This window comes from Galeopterus variegatus, unplaced genomic scaffold (assembly GCF_000696425.1).
Source record: "Galeopterus variegatus unplaced genomic scaffold, G_variegatus-3.0.2 Scaffold649, whole genome shotgun sequence".
NCBI lineage: Eukaryota > Metazoa > Chordata > Mammalia > Dermoptera > Cynocephalidae > Galeopterus > Galeopterus variegatus.
Genome location: NW_007726760.1, coordinates 297,584 through 318,749, shown reverse-complemented (window position 1 = coordinate 318,749; position 21,166 = coordinate 297,584). Strand labels below are relative to the sequence as shown.

Here is a 21,166-nt window from a genome sequence, read left to right as displayed (position 1 = left end):
TACGCCACTTTTTGGAAGTGGTCACTGTCAATATCTTGTTATGGTTTGATGGCCTTGGAGATTTAAAACCAAGTAAAAGTGTAAGCAGCCTTTCTTATTTAGTTACAAGTTTTAAATACACTTTTGTTCCAAATAGGAAAAGTTGAAAGTAGATTTATCATGAAATATGAGTTATATTTAAAAACATCTTAACAATTGACTTAGTGAAAACAGACTGGCCAATTCCACTTATGGAATTGTAACAAAATTCCATCAGACAACTCCCGTTAAAGGTAGTGGGTTATTATAATTTATTATATCTTCCTTGCAAACTGTATTAATGTGAATGCATCCAGTTTTTAAGAAAAAATTTAAGTGGACTCCTAAAAAAAAAATCGAATATTTAGGAATTCCTAAGTTCCTTTTAAAAAAGTTTATTTTTGGCAGCTGGCTGGTATGGGAATCCAAACCTTTTACCTTGGTGGTGTGACACTGTGCTCTAACCAACTGAGCTAACCGGCCAGCCCTAAATTTTTTTATTACTTATAGTTTAATTCTTTAGTATCAATCATTTGGAATTCTTATGGCTTCTTTTAATGTATTTGTATTTACTGTACCATTAATCTGTCACTCTCTTTAAGAAAATATTCATGGTCCCCTTCAGATATTCACAGATGTCTGACTTTTAAAAAGTAACCATCACAAATGTTTGTTCAGTTGAGCTTCGATTGAGGTTTTTCTCCCCCCCCAGCATAATTTAAGAATGTGGTACTTTCTTTAGTGGTGATTTTGTTGCAGAGGTCTGAAATTCCCACTTAAATTACTTTCAGGACTAGTTTGAGGAACATAAGAAAATCAGTTTTATTACTTATAGACCCATTTTGTCTTGATCTAGAAACATTTGCAGTTATCATTCATTTATTCAAAGACTTGCACTCCTCATCACTTTTGGACCTTTCCAGAATGCAAATTCAGTTTTAGAAGATGAAGATTTGACTTTGAGATCATCCAAAAGAATATGTCAGAGAGAGAGAGAGAGAGTCAGGAACATATTGAACAGTGCCAAATGTCATTGCTCTACAGTATTCCAAAATGACAGATTAAAACATTAGGATATAAGTTTGGTATTTTTGGCTAATTACTTTATAGTCATTCCATATCTTTGATTTGTTAGATTCCCATGCTCTAGATTTTGTTACAAATAGACACTTTAAAAGGATCAGTTACAAAGTTAACATTTTCCTGTTTTTTTGGTGACTTGATTTGTAAAATGTCCAATGGGATTATTTTGCCATGCATCTGAATTTAGCAGATGACTGTTAGATAATAATTATAATCTTCTTTCTGTTATAAAAGAAAGTATATATACTCACAAAAACTCACATTTTCGCTAGGTTGGTTTTGCTCTTATACAACAATAGAATTCATATTTAGATTGTACTTTTATTTGCATTTAATAATTTATTGATTATATTTCTTTAATATCAGATTTCAAATGATTGAGGTTACTGTAAGAGTTTGTTTTATGCCAACAATAGAATTCATATTTAGATTGTACTTTTATTTGCATTTAATAATTTATTGATTATATATTTCTTTAATATCAGATTTCAAATGATTGAGGTTACTGTAAGAGTTTGTTTTATGTCTTTTTGCTGATCAAATCATTGGTCTTCCCAATGATTTGCTCTTTACAAAGGTGTGCAATCAGTATTCCATTTGGATTGAACAGATAGTGTCTTGTCTTAATGATAGCTTAATTGGCTACCTTTCTTTTCCTGTACATGAAGTTGTCTAAGAGGACCCATTCACATGGTGTAATAGGCAGAGAGCATGAATTTTGGATTAAAACATTTTATCCCATTCTTCTATTCCTGCTACTTAGTAATTGTATGATCTTGGACAAGTTATTTAACTTTTCAGCCTCAGTTTTCTTAACTAAAAAAAATGGGGGCAATATCTACTTCTAAGTTTATAAATAGTTATAAATATTTTAAAAGCACCATGCACAATAGCATGTGTCAGGCATTTAATAATAAATGTTCATTTTCTTTCCTGTTCTTATCTTCATGTGTTAGTAATTTGGGACTGAGTTAACAAAGTTAAAGAACTTTCTAAGTAACTTTCACCCTAAACATGCCTTTAAGAGTTATTTTAGGATTAATCTGCCATTTACTTTAGTAAATACTGTATTCTCTCCAGTGCCAGAAGGAATATTTGAGAAAGCAAGGAATGATTTGAACATTGTAAATAACTAACTGAGTATAATGTCTTGAGGACATATTTTTGATAAATGTACTTAACATCTTCATAAAAGTGGTTTTTATTTATCTTCAATCACAGGTACAGGAACCTTAAAGATAGATTTTGTTGGAGAACTGAATGATAAAATGAAAGGTTTCTATAGGAGTAAATATACTACCCCTTCTGGAGAGGTGCGCTATGCTGCTGTAACACAGTTTGAGGTATGGGTTATTCTTTTCTAAAATATTATCATTCTAGCTCAGATCCCTTTACGAACCAGCCATGGGAAAAAAAATTATGATTTTTAAATTAGGCATGCTAACAAAGCTCTATTCTATTATTTGGATTGATTATTTGAGGCTGTGTGCCTTTGGCCATAATTGTATTTGCGATTTTAGAATTTTTATTTTATATTTAGCCATTGTTTCTATCTATAGAAAGAAGGAAGTTAAGGGTGCTTGTGGGGAATGATTAAAACATTCCTGCATACACATACACATATACATACATATGTACAACATACATATACACACACACAAAATTTCAATACCTGAATTGCTTTTATACTGTATGCCCTTGTTAATTAAAATCGTCCTCTTAGTATTTGATACCTTTGTCTTTTCCTACAGCATTATTAGCTGTTTTATAGCTTTTCTTTGCTTTTTTGACATTTCCTTTCTTTATCTTACTATATGGGATGAACATCCCTAATCCAAAAATCTGAAATCCAAAATGCTCCCAAATCCAAAACTTTTTTGAGTACAGACATGATGCTCAAAGGAAATGCTTATTGGAGCATTTTAGATGTCTGATTTTCAAAGTAGATATGCTCAACCATTATGTATTTTGCAGATATTCCAAAATCTGAAAAAATCCGAAATCCAAAAAGAGTTATGGTCCCAAAAATTTCAGATGAGGGATACTCAACTTGTAATATCTGTGCTTTCTTTGATTTTTATTCCTCAAGTATTTGCAAGTTATATAAATTGTTTTGAATAATCTGCTATTGGCACTTTTAAGTGTAAAATCTAAGTAAGTATGTTTCTGTACATTTTATTATGGATAATGAAACAATTGATAATAGTCATTCTTATGTTTATGCCCATATTCCTGTATAGTTTTTGTTTTGTATAACCTGAAATTTTGGATCGAGTTTATTACTGTTTGTCTTATCTGATAAATCTCTTTTAAGAACTTTATGTTGCTTTTTATTTAAAAATAATATTTGCCACAGATATTCAGGTTTAATTCTATGTTTGAATGATTCCATTGCCTGTCTCTAGCCCTTTTGAATGCTTCATCCTGAAATGCTTGGCTTAAGTATGTCTCCAAACAATTTTTTTTTTGTCCTTTTTGAGACCTGCTGCACCGCGCTCAGCCAGTGAGCGCTGTGAGCGCACCGGTCATCACTATATAGGATCTGAACCCGCGGCGGGAGTGCTGCTGCGCTTCCAGCGCCGCACTCTCCCGAGTGCGCCACGGGCTCGGCCCTCCAAACAATTTTTTTAAGAGAGGGTATGTGGGTGATATAATTCCTGAGCCTTTGTGTATCTGAAGCTCTTTCATTTGCTTTTATACCTGACCAGTTTTACTGAGTATATAGAATTGTTGGTGGGAAAAGAGCAACTCCTGACATCCATAGGCTGTCCTGGCACTCACAGCTAGCTCATGTTGTTCTCCTATTGGACATAAACAATATCACAGAATACCAACCTCAGACAAGGTTACTCTGAGACCATGATAAAGTGAGACAGAACAAGGGCACTTAGTAATTTCATCTAAGCACAGAGAAGAATAAGGTCACTGTGCTATCCACAAAATACCAAATATCTCCGTCTTGTTTAAAATGAGTGACTAGTGCTTCTTTACCAATTACAATTTTAGACTTGCTCTAGTCTTCCTCCATATGGATAATATTTACTGAGATACCCACTCATAGAATTGTCCACCCTTTCTGACAGCATCTGATCTAGAGTGAATCCCTGCTTCCTTAGACCCTTCCCCATATCACCCAACAAAATCCCAAGTCATGTAATAATAGGTTCTTCCTTACACTCTTACTGAGACACCCCATGGTTCTCTATAGTGTGAGTTCTCCCTTTCAACAATGGGTAATAAGCCCAGCTTATTCAACTATAAGAGTAGCATAATTGGTTTACAATTTTTCCCTTTCAAAAGTCTATAAATATTGTACCAAAGTCTTCCTCATCTCATTTTGTCAAGAGAAGGAGTCACAGACTAGAATATTTCTTCTGCCTTTGTGGGTTATGTGTTGTTTGTTTTGCTTTATTTTCTTCCTGTTTGCTTGTTAAATTATTTCTTGATCAGGAAAATTAAAATTTTTTTACCATGTGTTCACTTCTCATTAATTTTGCATAGTTCTTGGTGAACCCTATTGATTTTCAGATTCATACCTTTTTTCAGTGTAGCAAAATTTTCCTGTTACGTCTTCATTGTGGTATCTGCTCTGATCTCTTCTTCAGGAACGTCAGTTAATAGGTTTAGCTCTAGAATCTAGCCCTCAGATGTGTTGATTGCTTTCATTGCATTGTCCTTTGGATATCTTAGAAACTTTTAAATCTTGTTATGCATGTCATTATTTAATTTACTTTGTTATAAATTCACTTCTCTACTGTTAGTGCTTCTAATTTAAAATTCTCTGGGCTACCATTTCTTTTCTTACACTATTTTCTTTTCAAATGTCTTATTTATACATTGATAGAATTCATGATTTATTTAACTTCTCTGAGAATGCAATCAGCCATCTAACATTTTTTCCTTAGAGAAACCCTTTTTCAGAAGTAATATACTTCCTCTAATTCTGCATATTTTATTTCTTTTCATGATACAGAATCTTGTCATTTGTTCTGTCTCTTTCTTTTGTAACTGATATCCTACAGAACCACTAAATTTTACTTTGCTTTAATGTTTGTTCATTTTTTATTTTTAAAGAATTAGATATCTTTAAGTAGGTCAAGTGACAATGGTTTTATATGTTGTATATGGAAATGTCATTAAACAAATGACCTGTTTTGAATTGATAGAACATCTGTCTTTATTCCCATTGCAGCCATTCCAGATAGAGAACAAAGCACATCAAAGATTGAAAGTCAGAGAGGCAACCTATTATATTTTCCCAACTCAGAATCCTTAACAGCATACTGTTGACTGTTCTGTGCTGTGTTATGTTAACATTATTGATTAATCCATTTGCATTAAATTTCAAAGGTTGAAATGTTTTATTAAAAACAATAGTATAATTGTAAATGATTCTAATATATTGTTAAGATCTGTAACAGACATAGTTCTTGGATAATTGCTAGTAGCATGGCAGTGGTAGGAAGCATTGTGTTGTCTTTGTGGTCAACACTTTGCTCATTCCCTGGCACCTAGTAGAAAATAAATACTTAAATAGATGAATGAATGAATGTAGAAATGGCAGTTGCTTCATGAAATTGCCTATTAGGTTAATTCAGTGGTATTTATATTTTATGTTCTTTTTTAAAGGCTACTGATGCCCGGAGGGCTTTTCCTTGCTGGGATGAGCCTGCCATCAAAGCAACTTTTGATATCTCATTGGTTGTTCCTAAAGACAGAGTAGCTTTATCAAACATGGTATGTATGTGTTTATGAGTCTATTTACACTTTTAGTAGTCTGTCATATTTAGTTGGCTGATTAGATAGGATAACATGAAACCACCTAGCTCAGTGCTTGGTTCATAATAGGAACACAAATATTAATTTTCTTTATTTCCAATGACCCCCTTTTTAAAAATTGCCTTATTTTTGAAAGGTTTTTCACCTCATGGAAGAAATTCCTTGTTAAATACATTAACAAGATTATATACTTCTTTTAATTTGTATGTGTAAATAAGTGACAAGTTTAATAGCTATTACCTTAAAGAAAAAGGTCCTGACTTTCTTATTAAATGCCAAAAGATAAAGCTGCATAATGAAGTGTATTTTAGTTTTTGGCTGATTGTATTCTTGGAATATGCTGTCTTCACTGATGTCAGTGATCTCATGAGTAAATAAGAGTAAGCATTCACCACTGGAAATGTGTTGTCTAGGACTGCCTTGTTTAAGACATAGAGCAGCCTGCAGCTGTATGACTCTGGGGAACGTGGAAAAGCCTTCTGTACCTTGAAATAACTGGCTTTTGTGTACTTATTGGTGGAGAAAATTTCATACATAGAATATCATTCTCTTCTCAAATATTCTTAGGAGGCTAATATATTAAACCGAAATATTCATTTACATTTTAGTGTGAATGAATTTATCAGGGCTATTCTTGAATAAGTCTTCCTTGGAAGAAAGGATAGAGCTTGAAGAAACTGAGAGCCTGAATAGGAAAAAAAGGGAGAACATCAAAGAGAAATTAGGGATTCCAAAGCAAAAGTGTAAATTTCTTCACCAATTTGTTTAGAGGTGGGTCTAAGTGCAGTGGTGTTTACAACTAGTTGAATCTTCTCCACTCCCACTGCTTCACTTGACTCACCTAAAAAAAAATAATTTTTTTTTTTTTTGCTTAGAGCCAGCTGTGGTATAGAGAGTGCTCTATATCTAGAATTCTATATCCTTTGTAATGGGAGATTCTACAATTAAATTTTATTTTTATTTTTATTTTTTTTCCTTTTTGTCTTTTTTCGTGTCCGGCAACGGACCGCAACCCTCAGTGTCGCGCCCGTACCGGACCGGGACCGGCAACGGGATTGCAACCCTCAGTGCTGCGCCTGCCCCTTGCTCAGCCAGTGAGCGGGAACCGGTCTGTACGTGGGATCCGAACCCTTGGCGGGAGCGCCGTGGCGCTCTCAAGCGGCGCACTGTAGCAGTGCGCCACTGGGCCGGCCCCTAAATTTTATTTTTATTGATAATCATTTTCTCCTATCCTTATTTCACTTGAAAGGAATTGTGGTCTTAAAACATCCCTGGCCCCCAATTTCTTTGTATGAGTGCTTTTTCAGAACACTTTCCATCTCAGGAGTTTTTGACATCATAAAAGCACTGGATGAGTTGGGATGAGTAAGCTGTGCTGAAAAGGGGGAAGGAGAGGCAATAAAGCCTACAGTTTTTGGCTAGTGTTTGCTCTAAGGTGTTAATGTAAATCTGTTTAAATTTTCCTTTTTTTTTTTTTTTAAAGAATGTAATTGACCGGAAACCATACCCTGATGATGAAAATTTAGTGGAAGTGAAGTTTGCCCGCACACCTGTTATGTCTACATATCTGGTGGCATTTGTTGTGGGTGAATATGACTTTGTAGAAACAAGGTCAAAAGATGGTGTGTGTGTCCGTGTTTACACCCCTGTTGGCAAAGCAGAGCAAGGAAAATTTGCGTTAGAGGTAAATGTACTTGAAGAGGATTGTTCCAACAGTCCGTAACTCCAGGTTGGGGAATTTACATTTCTGATAATTATTAGTACAGTTATTTATAATTCAATCTGAAAGTTGTTGTGCTACTTTGGTTTTATTTTTAGTAGAATTTTGGAAATAACAACCGTGGTGTTGCATTAACATTTTATAAAATAATGATTAAGAGAACATGAGAGGAATTTATTTATCTAGGGAATGGATGGGAAAATATGTAGTTATATTTTTCATACCAGGTTATAAATGGATTAAAGTTTGGCCACCGTATACAAAGCTTAAGGCTAAGGCAGACTTTGGAGGTAGGGTTCCCCAGGATTGGTTTCTAATTACTTGAGATACTTTGGTTTGCAACAGGATTCCTTTGTGGATTTCTGTATGAACTATAATTAAATATTTATCAGGTGGTTCTTTTGTTTGCACTTTTATAGGTTGCTGCTAAAACCTTGCCTTTTTATAAGGACTACTTCAATGTTCCTTATCCTCTACCTAAAATTGATCTCATTGCTATTGCAGACTTTGCAGCTGGTAAAGTAAATTTCATTTTATTGCTGAATTGTATTAACTTTTTTTGAATTTTGTGGTTTTGAAGAAGAATGTATATATATCAATAAATGTTTATATTTATTTTATGAAGGTGCCATGGAGAACTGGGGCCTTGTTACTTACAGGTATGTTGTTGATGCATTTACCCTGCCTTATCTTTTTCAATCACTGGTCTTATAAAGGCTTCACTCCTAATCACAGTTGAGTAACTTCTGCTTTAGGATCTGGTATAAGTTTTCCTATGGCCCCCTACTTTCGTGTACATTTCAAGAATGCAGATGGTCATCCCCTCCCCTCCTGGTGTTATTATTTGGAGGTTGTGAGATTTTAAAGAGAGCATCTGGCATTAGTAACATTTTTAGGTATATTCTTTGCTGAGTTTCTCATTTCAGTACCTTTCCTTCCTTCCAGTAGTTTCATAGTTATTTATCCAGCTTGAAGAACCTTCCCTGATTTCGTATCTCCTAGCCAAGTTTTTACATGTCTGTCACCACAACACAAACATGTGGGTTGTATAATTTTAAAGCAGAGTATGTAAACAAGTTTTTGCTTTTTCCTTTCAATTGCCTTCTTAGATGAGCTCAGTGTTCTTCTTGGGATTGCGGAATGTGTCTTCCCCTGCCACTCCCCTCATTTAATGGAAGGACTGTGTTCTTTCGCTCTCTAGCGCAGTAATCCCTAATCCCTTAGACAAAATTCTTCCAAAATTTCAGGCAGCTGTCCTGTCAACAAACTGATCATTAAATTTGTGTTGCATCTTTGATCTTCTGTTGTATGAATTCTGTTGGAGTAGTCTTTAATCTTCCTTGAATTTTTTCTTTCCTGTGTATGCAGAGAAAATGTTTTCTCAGTATCTCTAAAGCCTAACTTGACCCATCTTATTTACCATCTGAATTTCCCCCACTTGTGCATGCCTGCTTTTATTGCAGTACTTTTATTGTTTAAATTTTTTTTTTTTTAAACACAGGGAGACTGCATTGCTTATTGATCCAAAAAACTCCTGTTCTTCATCACGCCAGTGGGTTGCTCTGGTTGTGGGACATGAACTCGCCCATCAATGGTTTGGAAATCTTGTTACTATGGTATTTAATATTTTTAAGTGCTCAAATATATTTATTTTCATCCTGTTGCACATTATTTTGGCTACATAGTGTTTCAGGCTTGGCTGTAACATTGTACCAAAAAATAATTGAGTGATAGAAAAATTTTATTTTAAAAGATCCACTTTGAAAAGCGTTCATCAGAATCTCTGTGATTATCAAGAGCATATGGACAATCTTTATTCAACAGAAAACATTTCCTAAACTGTTCTAGAATTTCTCCACAAATGGGGAAGTCAAGATACTAATTTGGGTTAGGGAGAAAAATTCCCCTTCGGTAAAGATGAGTGAATCATGCAGGGAGATTTCAGGCTAACTGTAGTTTCTTGAGTCATTTGTTGTGTAGTTCACTAGCTGAAAAGTAACCTAATAAATAATAACAAACTGATGTTTTTAGAGGTCAGTTTGTTCATTGCCTAAAGTGTTAAGCTGAAATTTGTTGAAATAAAAGTAAAGAAACTGCATAATAAATGTGTGTTAAAATTCCAAGTGTTCCATTGAAATTCTCATTTATTTATAATGTTTGCAGTGAATGATGTCTGTCCTTTAGTCCTGACCTTTCATTCTCACTCTAAATAAATACTACTGATGGAAGCCAACCATGTTAGAGCTTGGGAATAAAGGGTTTAATAAGTGAACTAGAAGTACCTATGTGATGAGAGAATTGGAGATCCTGGAGCCAGTTGAATTCCCTGTCAGCATTTTAGGCTGCCAAAGAGCAGAACCTGACTTGGATGTTGGATGAGTCAATATGTTACAGAAATAAGCAAGAAAGTAAGACATCTAGCGACTATTACATGTGTGAGAGAGTTTCTAAAGTCAGTCCTTGAAATAAACCCTTTCTTTTTGCTTTGGATGTTTAAAATTTTATATATGGGTGAAAAAAATGTTTTTGGAATATAATTTCATGTGGAATTATGTGTGTTAGTGCCTGTATTCAAATGTGTGCAGAAATAGTCTTTTAATGCAGTAGGTTTGCTACTTCCTACCATATTTTTTTTGCTCATCATAGAGAGGGCTTTATTTTTATGATTTTATTTTGAAACTACCACAAATAAATTTTAGTAGAGGAAATGCGTTTATTCTCATTGTTTTTTTTTTTTCCTTTTTGTCTTTTGTGTCCGGCAACGGATCGCAACCCTCAGTGTCGCGCCCGCACCGGACCGGGACCGGCAACGGGATCGCAACCCTCGGTGTTGCTCCCACACCTCACTCAGCCAGTGAGCGGGAACCGGTCTGTATGTGGGATCCGAACCCTCGGCGGGAGCGCCACCACGCTCCCAAGCGGTGCACTGTAGCAGTGCGCCACCGGGCCGGCCCCATTCTCATTGTTTTTAAACAACTTTTTACTAGATTTATGTAATCATTCTAGTTATTAAATATTAATTATTTTACGAACTGAAATTCTAAGGGCTTAGAGATAAACTGGAGAATAATTTTAGCTTTGTACCAGCTTAGCTTAGCACAGGCTACTAGTTAAATAGCACAGAGTACTTAGACAAATAGCCACTTATCAGTTAATATTAAAAATGTTAGGTCTTTGGGCCAGCACATGGCTCACTTGGGAGAGGGTGGTGCTGACAATACCAAGTCAAGGGTTAAGATCCCCTTACCAGTCATCTTAAAAAAAAAAAAAAAAAAGTTAGGTCTTTTTGGGATTCCAAAAACCTCTTTTGTTTTTCACCATTGGAGTCCTTTGGCCTCTATCTTGCACTTGTATTATTTTCTTTTACTAAGAGATTTAATCAACTTTAATGAAAATTAGATTGAGATCTCTTTTTGAAGTTGATTTTTAAAAAAATTGATATTATCTGTCACCCATTATGTTCTTTGTCCATTCCAGTCATTCTGCATTATTAATAGGTGAGAATTTTATATTCCATAAATGCTTAAACACCATTCATTACTGAACTACTTCCTTCCATAACATTTCTGTTAATTTCACATAATCTTTATATAAGTAATACTACTTTTCCATTTATCTAGAAAGTTCAACTCATCAGTCAGTGATTTTTCCTGGTCATTGTGGAAATCGTTTCCAGTTTTTCTTGTTTGGTGCAGATAGCTTTCTGGCTTTTTTATTTTGTTTCGTTTTAAAGAGAAATCCTTTACTAAATTACATTTTATATAGTGATATTTTTCATCTCTGCTCTTGCCTACATTTATCTGTTCTCTTTTCCTTTTCCAATACATGGGTTTGTTTCCTCACCACCGCCACCCGCCCTGCTTTTCTAGCTTCGGTAGTAAAAAGTTACTTAGCAATGTTTTAAAAATCTCCCTCAGCCATAATTCTAATATCACTAGTTAGCCTTTCTTAGCATTTCTTTTAGGCTTCTCTTCTTTTCATCAATGTGAGTTCTTTGCTAAATGTTTTTAATTGAATTTAGTTCCTTAAGTTGTACGTTTTGTAGTATAGTGGAAGGGACGTAAGAGTTTTCAAATTAGTGGAATGACAGTCTTTTTTTTTTATTTTAAGGAATGGTGGACTCATCTTTGGCTAAATGAAGGCTTTGCATCCTGGATTGAATATCTGTGTGTAGACCACTGCTTCCCAGAGTATGATATCTGGACTCAATTTGTTTCTGCTGATTACACCCGTGCCCAGGAGCTTGATGCCTTAGATAACAGCCATCCTATTGAAGTGAGTCACACTTTTTAACCTTTGGCCTATGATTGCTCTCATTTTTAAGGAAATAAGTAATTTGTTATAGAGATACTTAGGACTCTGAAAAGAAGAGAAAATTGCATGGGTAATTTCACTTGTTTTTATAGTTCATATTTCCAGTCTTGAAAATCTAACAAGACTAAGTTCTAATTTATGTTTCTTTTTAAGTGGGCAGTATAAAAATTTGGTCTTTGTAGAGGCAGGTGTTATGTACCCATACGCATTCACTAAATACATTTTTATTGAATAGTATGGGAGAAACCATACCTGTTGAGTAACAGTATAATTCCATTGCTTTTTTCGAGGAAAATTCTGGACGTGTTATTTTATTATTCTCATTGTCTGTTTTTGTGAATATTTTAATTCTCTTGACTTAGCCTATCCTTACTTTGATTAGTTTATATGTGTACATTTTTCACCCAAAGAACTAAAGTTATAATCCTACTTTGACATATTTAACTAGGGTCCCATATAATTGTACACCGTTACAATTAGTGCAAGAAATCAAATGTTTTTCATCTCTCCATTCCTTCCCTACCCCATCCCCAAAGAATAAACAGAGTCATAGTGATTTGCCTCGTAGTAGAGAGTCAGGACTGGAACCCAGGCTGTAAGAGATGATGGGGATCATGTTATATATCCCACTTTAGTAGGATTAGTTACACTCTTTTAAAGATCGTCATTCTACATTATGAATGATTTAAAGGCAGAATAATATGAGTTAGAAGGGTTTTCCTAGAAAGCTTTTTATGTAATTCAGTATTACAGGCTGTCTGCTTCCTGTCATAACCCTGAATCACACTGTCTGCCAGGTCAGTGTGGGCCATCCATCTGAGGTTGATGAGATATTTGACGCTATATCATATAGCAAAGGTGCATCTGTGATCCGAATGCTACATGACTACATTGGGGATAAGGTAAAAAGGCAATTTTTAAAATCTTTCATTCTTTTATGGTAAAATCATAAGAGTTTTGCATGGAAAAAGTGTCTGATTTTATTTGAATTAAGTTCCTAGATAATTTTTGCCTTGTTTTCATTTCTTTTTATATTGGCTATTGTGGTCTCTTAGATGAATTATATGCAAATATGTTTAGTGGGGGGGGCGGGAGGCTGGTATAAAACAAGGAAGAGTAGAAGGCAAAAAGTATGCATTCTTAAATAACAGGCATCAGAGGGATATATGTTTTTTATTATAACTGATACTTGAGTAAATTTGCTTTTTGATACTAATATGCAAATATACTATAAATTCTGAGATCTGACTCTCCTGGATTTTAAAAATTGTGTTTTCTCAGGACTTTAAGAAAGGAATGAACATGTATTTAACCAAATTCCAACAAAAGAATGCAGCCACAGGTAATCATTAATAGCTTGAGATAGAAATGGAGAGAAAGTATTGTCATTCTGTCCAGGGTAGGACATTTTATTTTTGTTTTATTTATTTATTTATTTATTGGCGGCTGTTTGGGGATCTGAACCCTTCCTTGACCTTGGTGTTATAACACCACACTGTAACCACATGAGCTAACCTGCCATCCCATTATTTTTGTTCTAAATGCTTAATTTGCCATGTAAAAGATAAGACGTAAAGTTGACTTAATTTGAAGCCATGGTAGGTTATTGGATCGACATGAATCAGGACCCAATATCTCTTTGGTCATCCTCTGGTATTCTGCTTTTCGTAGCTCAGTGTTTTGCTACTCTAAAGAGTCTAAAGTGTTCTGTTTACCTTTCCGGAGCTTATTCTTTTCGATGATTGGTTGGTTTTGCTGCTCTATATTGATAATTGGCCATTAAAATAGGTGCAGATTAACTGTTTTTAGAGTGAACATGTGTAACTACAGAGTTTGAATGAAGTAGAGTTTTAAGATTTTTTGTGTTTGATGGGCTATAAATTATTGGGTGTTGGAGTCAAAAGGAAGAATAAAAGTGTAAGAGTTGCTTGAATATGAAAAAGAGCCAGAGTAGGAGTTTTGATTTCTTTCGTGAAGAAAAATAGTTTAAAACACAAGAAGGTTTATGGTAATGTCATTAGTGTCTAATAGAATGATAAAAGTTCAGAGAGGTGTGGGCTGTTCCTGAGGTTTATAGCATTTGAATTCAAAATATGTATCTGCCTCTCTGTTCAGGCCATGATGTTAACCTTAACTACAACCACCAACCCTTGTAAATTTCCGTCTTAGTTTGTAAAATGGACAGACACTCTGTTCCTTAAAGCAGGGCTAGTGAAAAATGTATTCTTGCAAGTTTTATGATTCTTTTGCATATATGTACAAACACACACATTATGTATATATGTGAGGAAAGAAACTTGTGTTCTTAAACTGTAATGTTTAAACAATCACCTGTGGTCTGTTAAAATGTTTCTAATTCAGTAGGTCTGGGGTGGGACCTGAGGTTCTGCATTTCTAACAAGCTCCCAGCTGAATCTAGTACTAGTAGTTTATAATTCACACTTTGAATATCAGGGCCTACCATTTAACACTTTTGTTATTTATGAAAGACAATTGGCAGTTCAAATGTATTTCAGTTACCATCCATGGTCTTCGTCCTCTTGTAGAAGTTCTAGTGCCCTCTGTCTTCACTGCCCTTCTCTTAACTCATGCCTTTGTGGTCTCTCCACTGGATTCTGTAGTTGGCTCCTGACTAACTACTTCTTGCTGTGCCCCACTCCCTTCAGTTTCATCTTTTACACTAAGGCTAGAGTTACCTTTCTAAAGAGAATACCTAATTGTATCACCCAATTTAAGACACTACATTGCTTTCACCATAAAGTCTATACTGCTTTGCAAGTTGTACAGTCTTGATCAGTTCAGCCCCTGCCTACTTTTTTTAGCCTCATCTCTTATTATTCCCACTCATGTACCCTCTGTTCTTTAGCTAAACATATAGCTGGTGTTGCTGTTTTGTCTTATACTTACCTGTTCGTGCATAGACCATTTATTCTGTCTACCTGGAATGTCTTTTTTTTTTTTCCTTTTTGTCTTTTTTCGTGACCGGCAACGGATCGCAACCCTCAGTGTCGCCCCCGTACCGGGCCGGGACCAGCCACGGGATCACAACCCTCGGTGTTGCTCCCGCCCCTCGCTCAGCCAGTGAGCGGCCGGTCTGTATGTGGGATCCAAACCCTCGGCGGGAGCGCCACCGTGCTCCCAAGCGGCGCACTGTAGCAGTGTGCCACCGGGCCGGCCCCTGGAATGTCTTTTTTAACCTTGTTTGATGAACAGCTCATCTTCAAGATGTAGGCCAAAAATCACCTATTGTGAAGCCTTTGTTTTCTTTGGATTTTTCTTTAAGTGCCTTTCCTCTGCGCATGCCACCATTATAGAACATATCACATTGTATTGCCATTTTGCTTTTCCTACCACCCGTGATGTTTGACCATATAAAATTTACTTCAGTTTCATCAGCATTGAATGTTTTTTTTAACTTCAGTTAATTGGATGGATATATTGGTTTTCAGTTTGTGAGTGTGTAATAGTGATCTTGAACATGTTTCTATTTCGTTGTTTGTATTTCTTCTTGTTTGAACTCATCTGTCTTTTGTTTATTATAATTTGTAGTTTTTCTTATAAATTGGAACAATTAGGTACATCTTAGAATAAAAGACCAGTTTTTATAACAGAATTTACTTAGCGGGGCAAGAGAGGGGGCAAGGGTAACACTAATTTGGCCCACTGCTTGTTTCCTGAACCTGAAGGAACCAGCATATTGGTCAATGATGTAGTGTCAAGAGTTAAATAAAAATTTCTGGTTTGTTTAGGGAAACACAAATGTAAACATTTTAGATTATCGTTGTTTGTGTTTATCTTCTAGAGGACCTCTGGGAAAGTTTAGAAAATGCTAGTGGTAAACCTATAGCAGCTGTCATGAATACCTGGACCAAACAAATGGGATTTCCCCTGATCTATGTAGAAGCTGAACAGGTAAACTTTTTTTTTTTTTTTTAAAGCCCTTCCATTTGTGTGATATTGTTTTAAATAAAATTCAATTCAGTGTTACAGTCATCCAAACCTTGGACCTTGGTGTTATCAGCACCAGCTCTAACCAAGTGTGCTAACTGGCCACCCTTTCTAATGACATTTAAACCAGCCCTTATACTCTTTTTCTCAGTGACTTTGTCCCCCGATGTCATTAATGTTATACACACTTAAGGTATAAAACAAAGTAATGTCCCCAGGGAAAACAATTTGTTGCTATAATTTTAAAATCACTGAGTGAGGTTTATTCTAGGAATGTGAGGTTGGTTTAACATTTTTTAAAAATCAGTGTATTGTTTCTTAAGCACTACATTAACTGAATCAAGTAGAAGAACCCATTATCACCTGATTAGATGCAGATAAATCTTGGTAAAATTCAGCACCCATTTATAACATTCTGTAAAACTGGTTTTTAATATTGATTGGATGGCAGTATGATTTTGATTAGAGTTGCACTCATTAGTTGAACTGTTACCTGAACTGAGAGAGAAGCACTTCAGAATGAGTTATTCTCCAACAGGAGTGAGAATTACACATCAACCTTTATGCCTACCAAAAAGTTTATCCTAACTCAGTTTTATTATGTGAAATTATGGAATTGTTCTCTTAAATTTCTTTGCCATGGGCCGGCCCAGTAGCGCACTGGATAGTACGCCGCTTGGGAAGCACGGCGGCGCTCCCGCCCGAGGGTTCGGATCCCACATACAGACCGGTTCCCGCTCACTGGCTGAGCGAGGCACGGGGGCAACGCCGAGGGTTGCGATCCCGTTGCCGGCCCCGGTCCGGTCCGGGGGCGACACTGAGGGTTGCGATCCATTGCCGGACACGGAAAAAGACAAAAAAAAAAAAATTTCTTTGCCATGATTTTGTGAGCTGTATAGTGAATTAATTGTGTTCATTTTTAGGGAGCAGGATACATAGTTCTTTTTTTGTACAAGTTTTTTCTTGTGGTCCCGCATTGTCCATAAAGCTAAGTATGTTTTTTTGTTTTTTGTTTTTTGTTTTTTTTTTTTCTTTTTGTCTTTTTTCGTGTCCGGCAATGGATCGCAACCCTCAGTGTCGCGCCCGTACCGGACTGGGACCGGCAACGGGATCGCAACCCTCGGTGTTGATCCCACACCTCACTCAGCCAGTGAGCGGGAACCGGTCTGTATGTGGGATCCGAACCCTCGGGGGAGCGCGGTGCGGCGCACTGTAGCAGTGCGCCACCGGGCCGGCCCTAAAGCTAAGTATGTTTTGCAAAGAATTTCTCAGTGTGGCAATCTAAGTTAGTAAATTTGCTTTTCTGTACTAGGTGACGTTTAAACCAGCCCTCGTACTCTCAAAATGCACCCAGATTTACACAGAATGTTTTAATGTTGAAGCTTGCAAGTTACCCTTCCAGAGCCACATCTTAACTTTAAACATGATTGGATTTTATAATAATATCCCTGGGGACAGTATGAGTAGTCAACATTGTGTTCTCTACCTTAAGCATGTATAATTTTAATGATGTGGGGGGCAAAGTCACTGAGGAAAAGAGTGTAAGGATCTCTCGGTTAGATTGGCTGGAAGAATTTGAAAAGGTAATTTAGGGAATGTCATTGATCATGTTTGGTGGAAATGAGTACCTGTAAGTTCAGTGACCTACCATTGTGACGATTCTCTTTCTTTCTAGTCTTCTGTGTCCACTTTGGACTAGTCTGTTATAGGAGCTGATTGGTGGAACTTGACATTGACACTGCATATGGACTGACAAGTAGTTTTCTCTTTACCCGACTCTTCTAAGAATATTAACATACAAAAATGATTGTTCCTTTCACCTCTGGGGATTTCATACCCTCAAAACTATTCAACTAATGATTACACATAAAATGGACAATTAGGCCATATTTTTTTCCTTCAAGTGGTGCACATTTTTAGGATCGTAATAGTTTATCAGAACAAAGGACACTAATACCTCATTTCTTTTTGGTGTTATCGAAACTCAATTAACTTTTCCATCTAGCTACTTTTTCAAAGTCTTGCTTTCTTTGTTTTGTTGTTTTTTGTCTACAGTCACAGGCAAACTTTTTTTCCTTTTTTTCATATTTAAATGCTATTTATTTTGGTGAGTTATTCCAAGAGTTGTCCACAGCTGTATTTTTTTTCAAATTGCAATATTAAAGTCACACTTTGAATTTTGGATTTATTTTCATTACTTAAGTAATGCCTACAGAGGTGATCTATATGGATGGTGCATGGAATAGGGACTCTAGAGACCTGCTCTGCTCCCAAGCTCACGTCGAATCATTTTAGTCTCTTAGGTCTGTGTTACAAAGCACAGCCAAATTTATCCTCCATTTTACATTACAGTAAAAAGCCTGTCTATGACTCTTAATTCTTTTAAGAATAGGAGAGCTCTGAAACATATAATATCTTGATTATGATATATTTCTCACTTTACATTCCCTAAATTTACTTTTGCTTTAATTCCTCATCAATTAATTAACTTTTAAATTTAATTTTAAAGCAAGTTTTCATCTTTTTCAAGGAAATCTATGTGATATGTAACTAATCAGTGTTGTAGTGTTGAAATTCATTAATAGTTTCTTTTTGGCATCAAAGTGGCCATTGCTTTCTCACTCAAATTTTTTCTTAGTTTTTCAGTTCTACTCTCCAGTCAGTTTATCCATGAAGGTCATTGGCCCAATTTTACATTTGATTTAGGTGATCTTAAATCTGTTATATCTTATGTTATTTGAAATCTTCTAGGGTGTAGTAACTAATGATAAATGAACAAATGACTGCATATTGTTGAAGTATTTTTTTTTGGCATATGTATTTTGCAATATTTTTATTTTATTTTATTTTATTTTTAAATTATTTTGTCGATATACATTGTGGTTGATTATTGTTGCCCCTTACCAAAACCTCCCTCCCTCCTCCCTATACTCCCTCCCACCCAACAATGTCCTTTCTGTTTGCTTGTTGTATCAACTTCAAGTAATTGTAGTTGTTATATCTTCTTCCCCCACCCCCCGGGGTTTTGTGTGTGTGTGTGTGTGAGTGAATTTACTTATTAATTTTTAGCTCCCACCAATGAGTGAGAACATGTGGTATTTCTCTTTCTGTGCCTGACTCGTTTCACTCAATATTATTCTCTCAAGGTCCATCCATGTTGTTGCAAATGGCAATATTTCATTTATACTGGAGATTCCTAAAAGAGAAGAGTTGTGACTCAGTTCACTTGCCTTCAGTACTGCATGAGCCCTACAGAGAGTGACTCTACTGTAGCTAAGGGGGAAATATAAATAGGTAGAAAATGGGGAGGTTCAGTGTCTCCTTTGATTCATTTGACAATGTTCTCATGACAGATACACATATGGGAAACCTGTCCCAGGACATGTGACCGTGAAGGTTTGCAGGAAGTTTGGTAACCCTTCCAACTGCTTTGGTGAAGAGTCACAGGCTTCCTGTGAGAAATTTTGAAGTATTTTTTAAACATATGTTGCTTATGGCTTTTTAGTTATTTGCCATTCCCCCTCCTTTTGTGTTTCATTGCAATACTCTTCCTTTGAAATGAGGTGTGTGCTTCTTTTATGTTTATCAAGCACCCTAAAATTTGAATTCTGAATATTGAATCCACATGCTAATCTAATGTTGCTATTCTATACCTGCCAGCCACCAAAAAAAATAAATAAATAAAATAATGTTGCTACTTCTTAGAAGTGGAAAAGACTAAGACATAACCTTTCTCTAAAAGATTAATACACCTAGCTTTAGTGTCTGTTGTTTGTATACCATTGAAAACTTTAATTCTTTAAAACTTTTAGAAACCTATTATCTTGGTATATATATCTCTTCCGAGGGGCCATATACATAGAACTCAGCCTTTTATTTATTAGAATATTGTTATTTTGAGACATAAATAAATAATCGTGACTTTTGTTCCCATTCTGTAGTACCATCGTCTTCATCACCATTGCATTTTGTGTACTCATGAGACATTCGTTTGTACTGGTTCCTCCATCTTTGTCACAGGATATCACTCCCCCTCCCCTGAAAGTGTTGATACTGTTATAGCCTTTGTTTTGCTTCTTTAGGTAGAAGATGACAGATTACTGAGGTTGTCCCAAAAGAAGTTCTGTGCCAGTGGACCATATGTCGGTAAGCAAGTGGCTGTGATGATCAGTGAGTTTGGATGCCATACTAGTAATGTTCCAACTAATAGGAAATAGTTATCCATTTTTATAGTTTTAATAGAATTAAATATAAACAAGGAGATGGTAATAGAATAAAAATGAAATTGGGAAAGTGTTTCTCTGTACTTTTCTTCCTTTAAAACAGTAGTTCTCAACGGGGACATATATTTCAGAATCACAATGCCTTGTCACATTCCACCCACCAAAATCTGATATGTTCTACTAGGGTTAAGAAGTGGCCTTCTGCCGTTAACCTTCCTTAGCATTTAGAATTACTCTTTTAATAAATGCTTGACAAGTCAGGTGACAGGATTATTCTCTAAGTAAATCCCGAAGTGTCACAGTTGCCATTTTCTGCCTCATACCTGTATTCTGCATTGTAGTACTGACAGATTTTGCAGGTTTTTCTATGGGGATCCAAACCCTTGACCTTGGTGTTATAACACTGTGTTCTAACCAACTGAGCTAACCAGCCAGCCTTTTCTAGGTTTTTCTAATGCTCTGTGGCCAATATAGGCAACAATAAAACCTGAAATATCCCAGTGTCAGTGGGTTTACCCTGATAGCATAAAGCCATGTAACTTATTAAAATAGCTTCATTAATGGACTAGGCAAGGACTTTCTTTTGTTTGGCATTTTAATGCAGACTGTTTTGCTGTCTGATATCTAAGACAGTGTTTCTGCCTTACAAACGCTTTGACTTTTAGATAATGACTTCTCAGTGATGGAATGCAACAGCTCACAGGATGTATCCTATTAAAACAATAAAAATCAACACTTTTATCAGTTGGTTAGAGTGCGGTGTTATAACACCAAGGTCAAGGCTTCAGATCCCCATACCAACCAGCTGCCAAAAAAAAACAACAAAAAAAATTAGCACTTCAGTGTTTCAGCAGTGTGTGTACCCATTAAGGACTACACCTTAGAATTTGTTTTCAAGTGCTATGCAAGAGCTTTTACCTATTCAAAATTTATTTTAACAATGAAATCATTGTTGTCTCTATTGCTTTGTAAAGGAAAAACAAGTAAAATCGTTGTATTTGTGATTCTATAAATGAGTTAACTGTTCTCTTTTTTTTAGACTATTGTGATTTTGTTAGTACATTATCTCTTCCTTTGCATT

General features: G+C 35.7%; 1 protein-coding gene across 1 annotated transcript in view; it reads left to right on the top strand.

Annotated features, from left to right (window-relative positions):
- The window catches only part of NPEPPS (aminopeptidase puromycin sensitive), a 79,981-nt gene that overhangs the window by 43,956 nt on the left and 14,859 nt on the right, over positions 1–21,166 (top strand). The window contains exons 3-13 of the mRNA XM_008570974.1: positions 2,323–2,444; positions 5,731–5,838; positions 7,364–7,564; positions 8,020–8,116; positions 8,226–8,259; positions 9,102–9,216; positions 11,711–11,875; positions 12,712–12,816; positions 13,196–13,256; positions 15,717–15,826; positions 19,945–20,008. Coding sequence (XP_008569196.1) covers positions 2,323–2,444; positions 5,731–5,838; positions 7,364–7,564; positions 8,020–8,116; positions 8,226–8,259; positions 9,102–9,216; positions 11,711–11,875; positions 12,712–12,816; positions 13,196–13,256; positions 15,717–15,826; positions 19,945–20,008 — 1,182 coding nt within the window. The remainder of the gene's footprint in view (positions 1–2,322; positions 2,445–5,730; positions 5,839–7,363; positions 7,565–8,019; positions 8,117–8,225; positions 8,260–9,101; positions 9,217–11,710; positions 11,876–12,711; positions 12,817–13,195; positions 13,257–15,716; positions 15,827–19,944; positions 20,009–21,166) is intronic.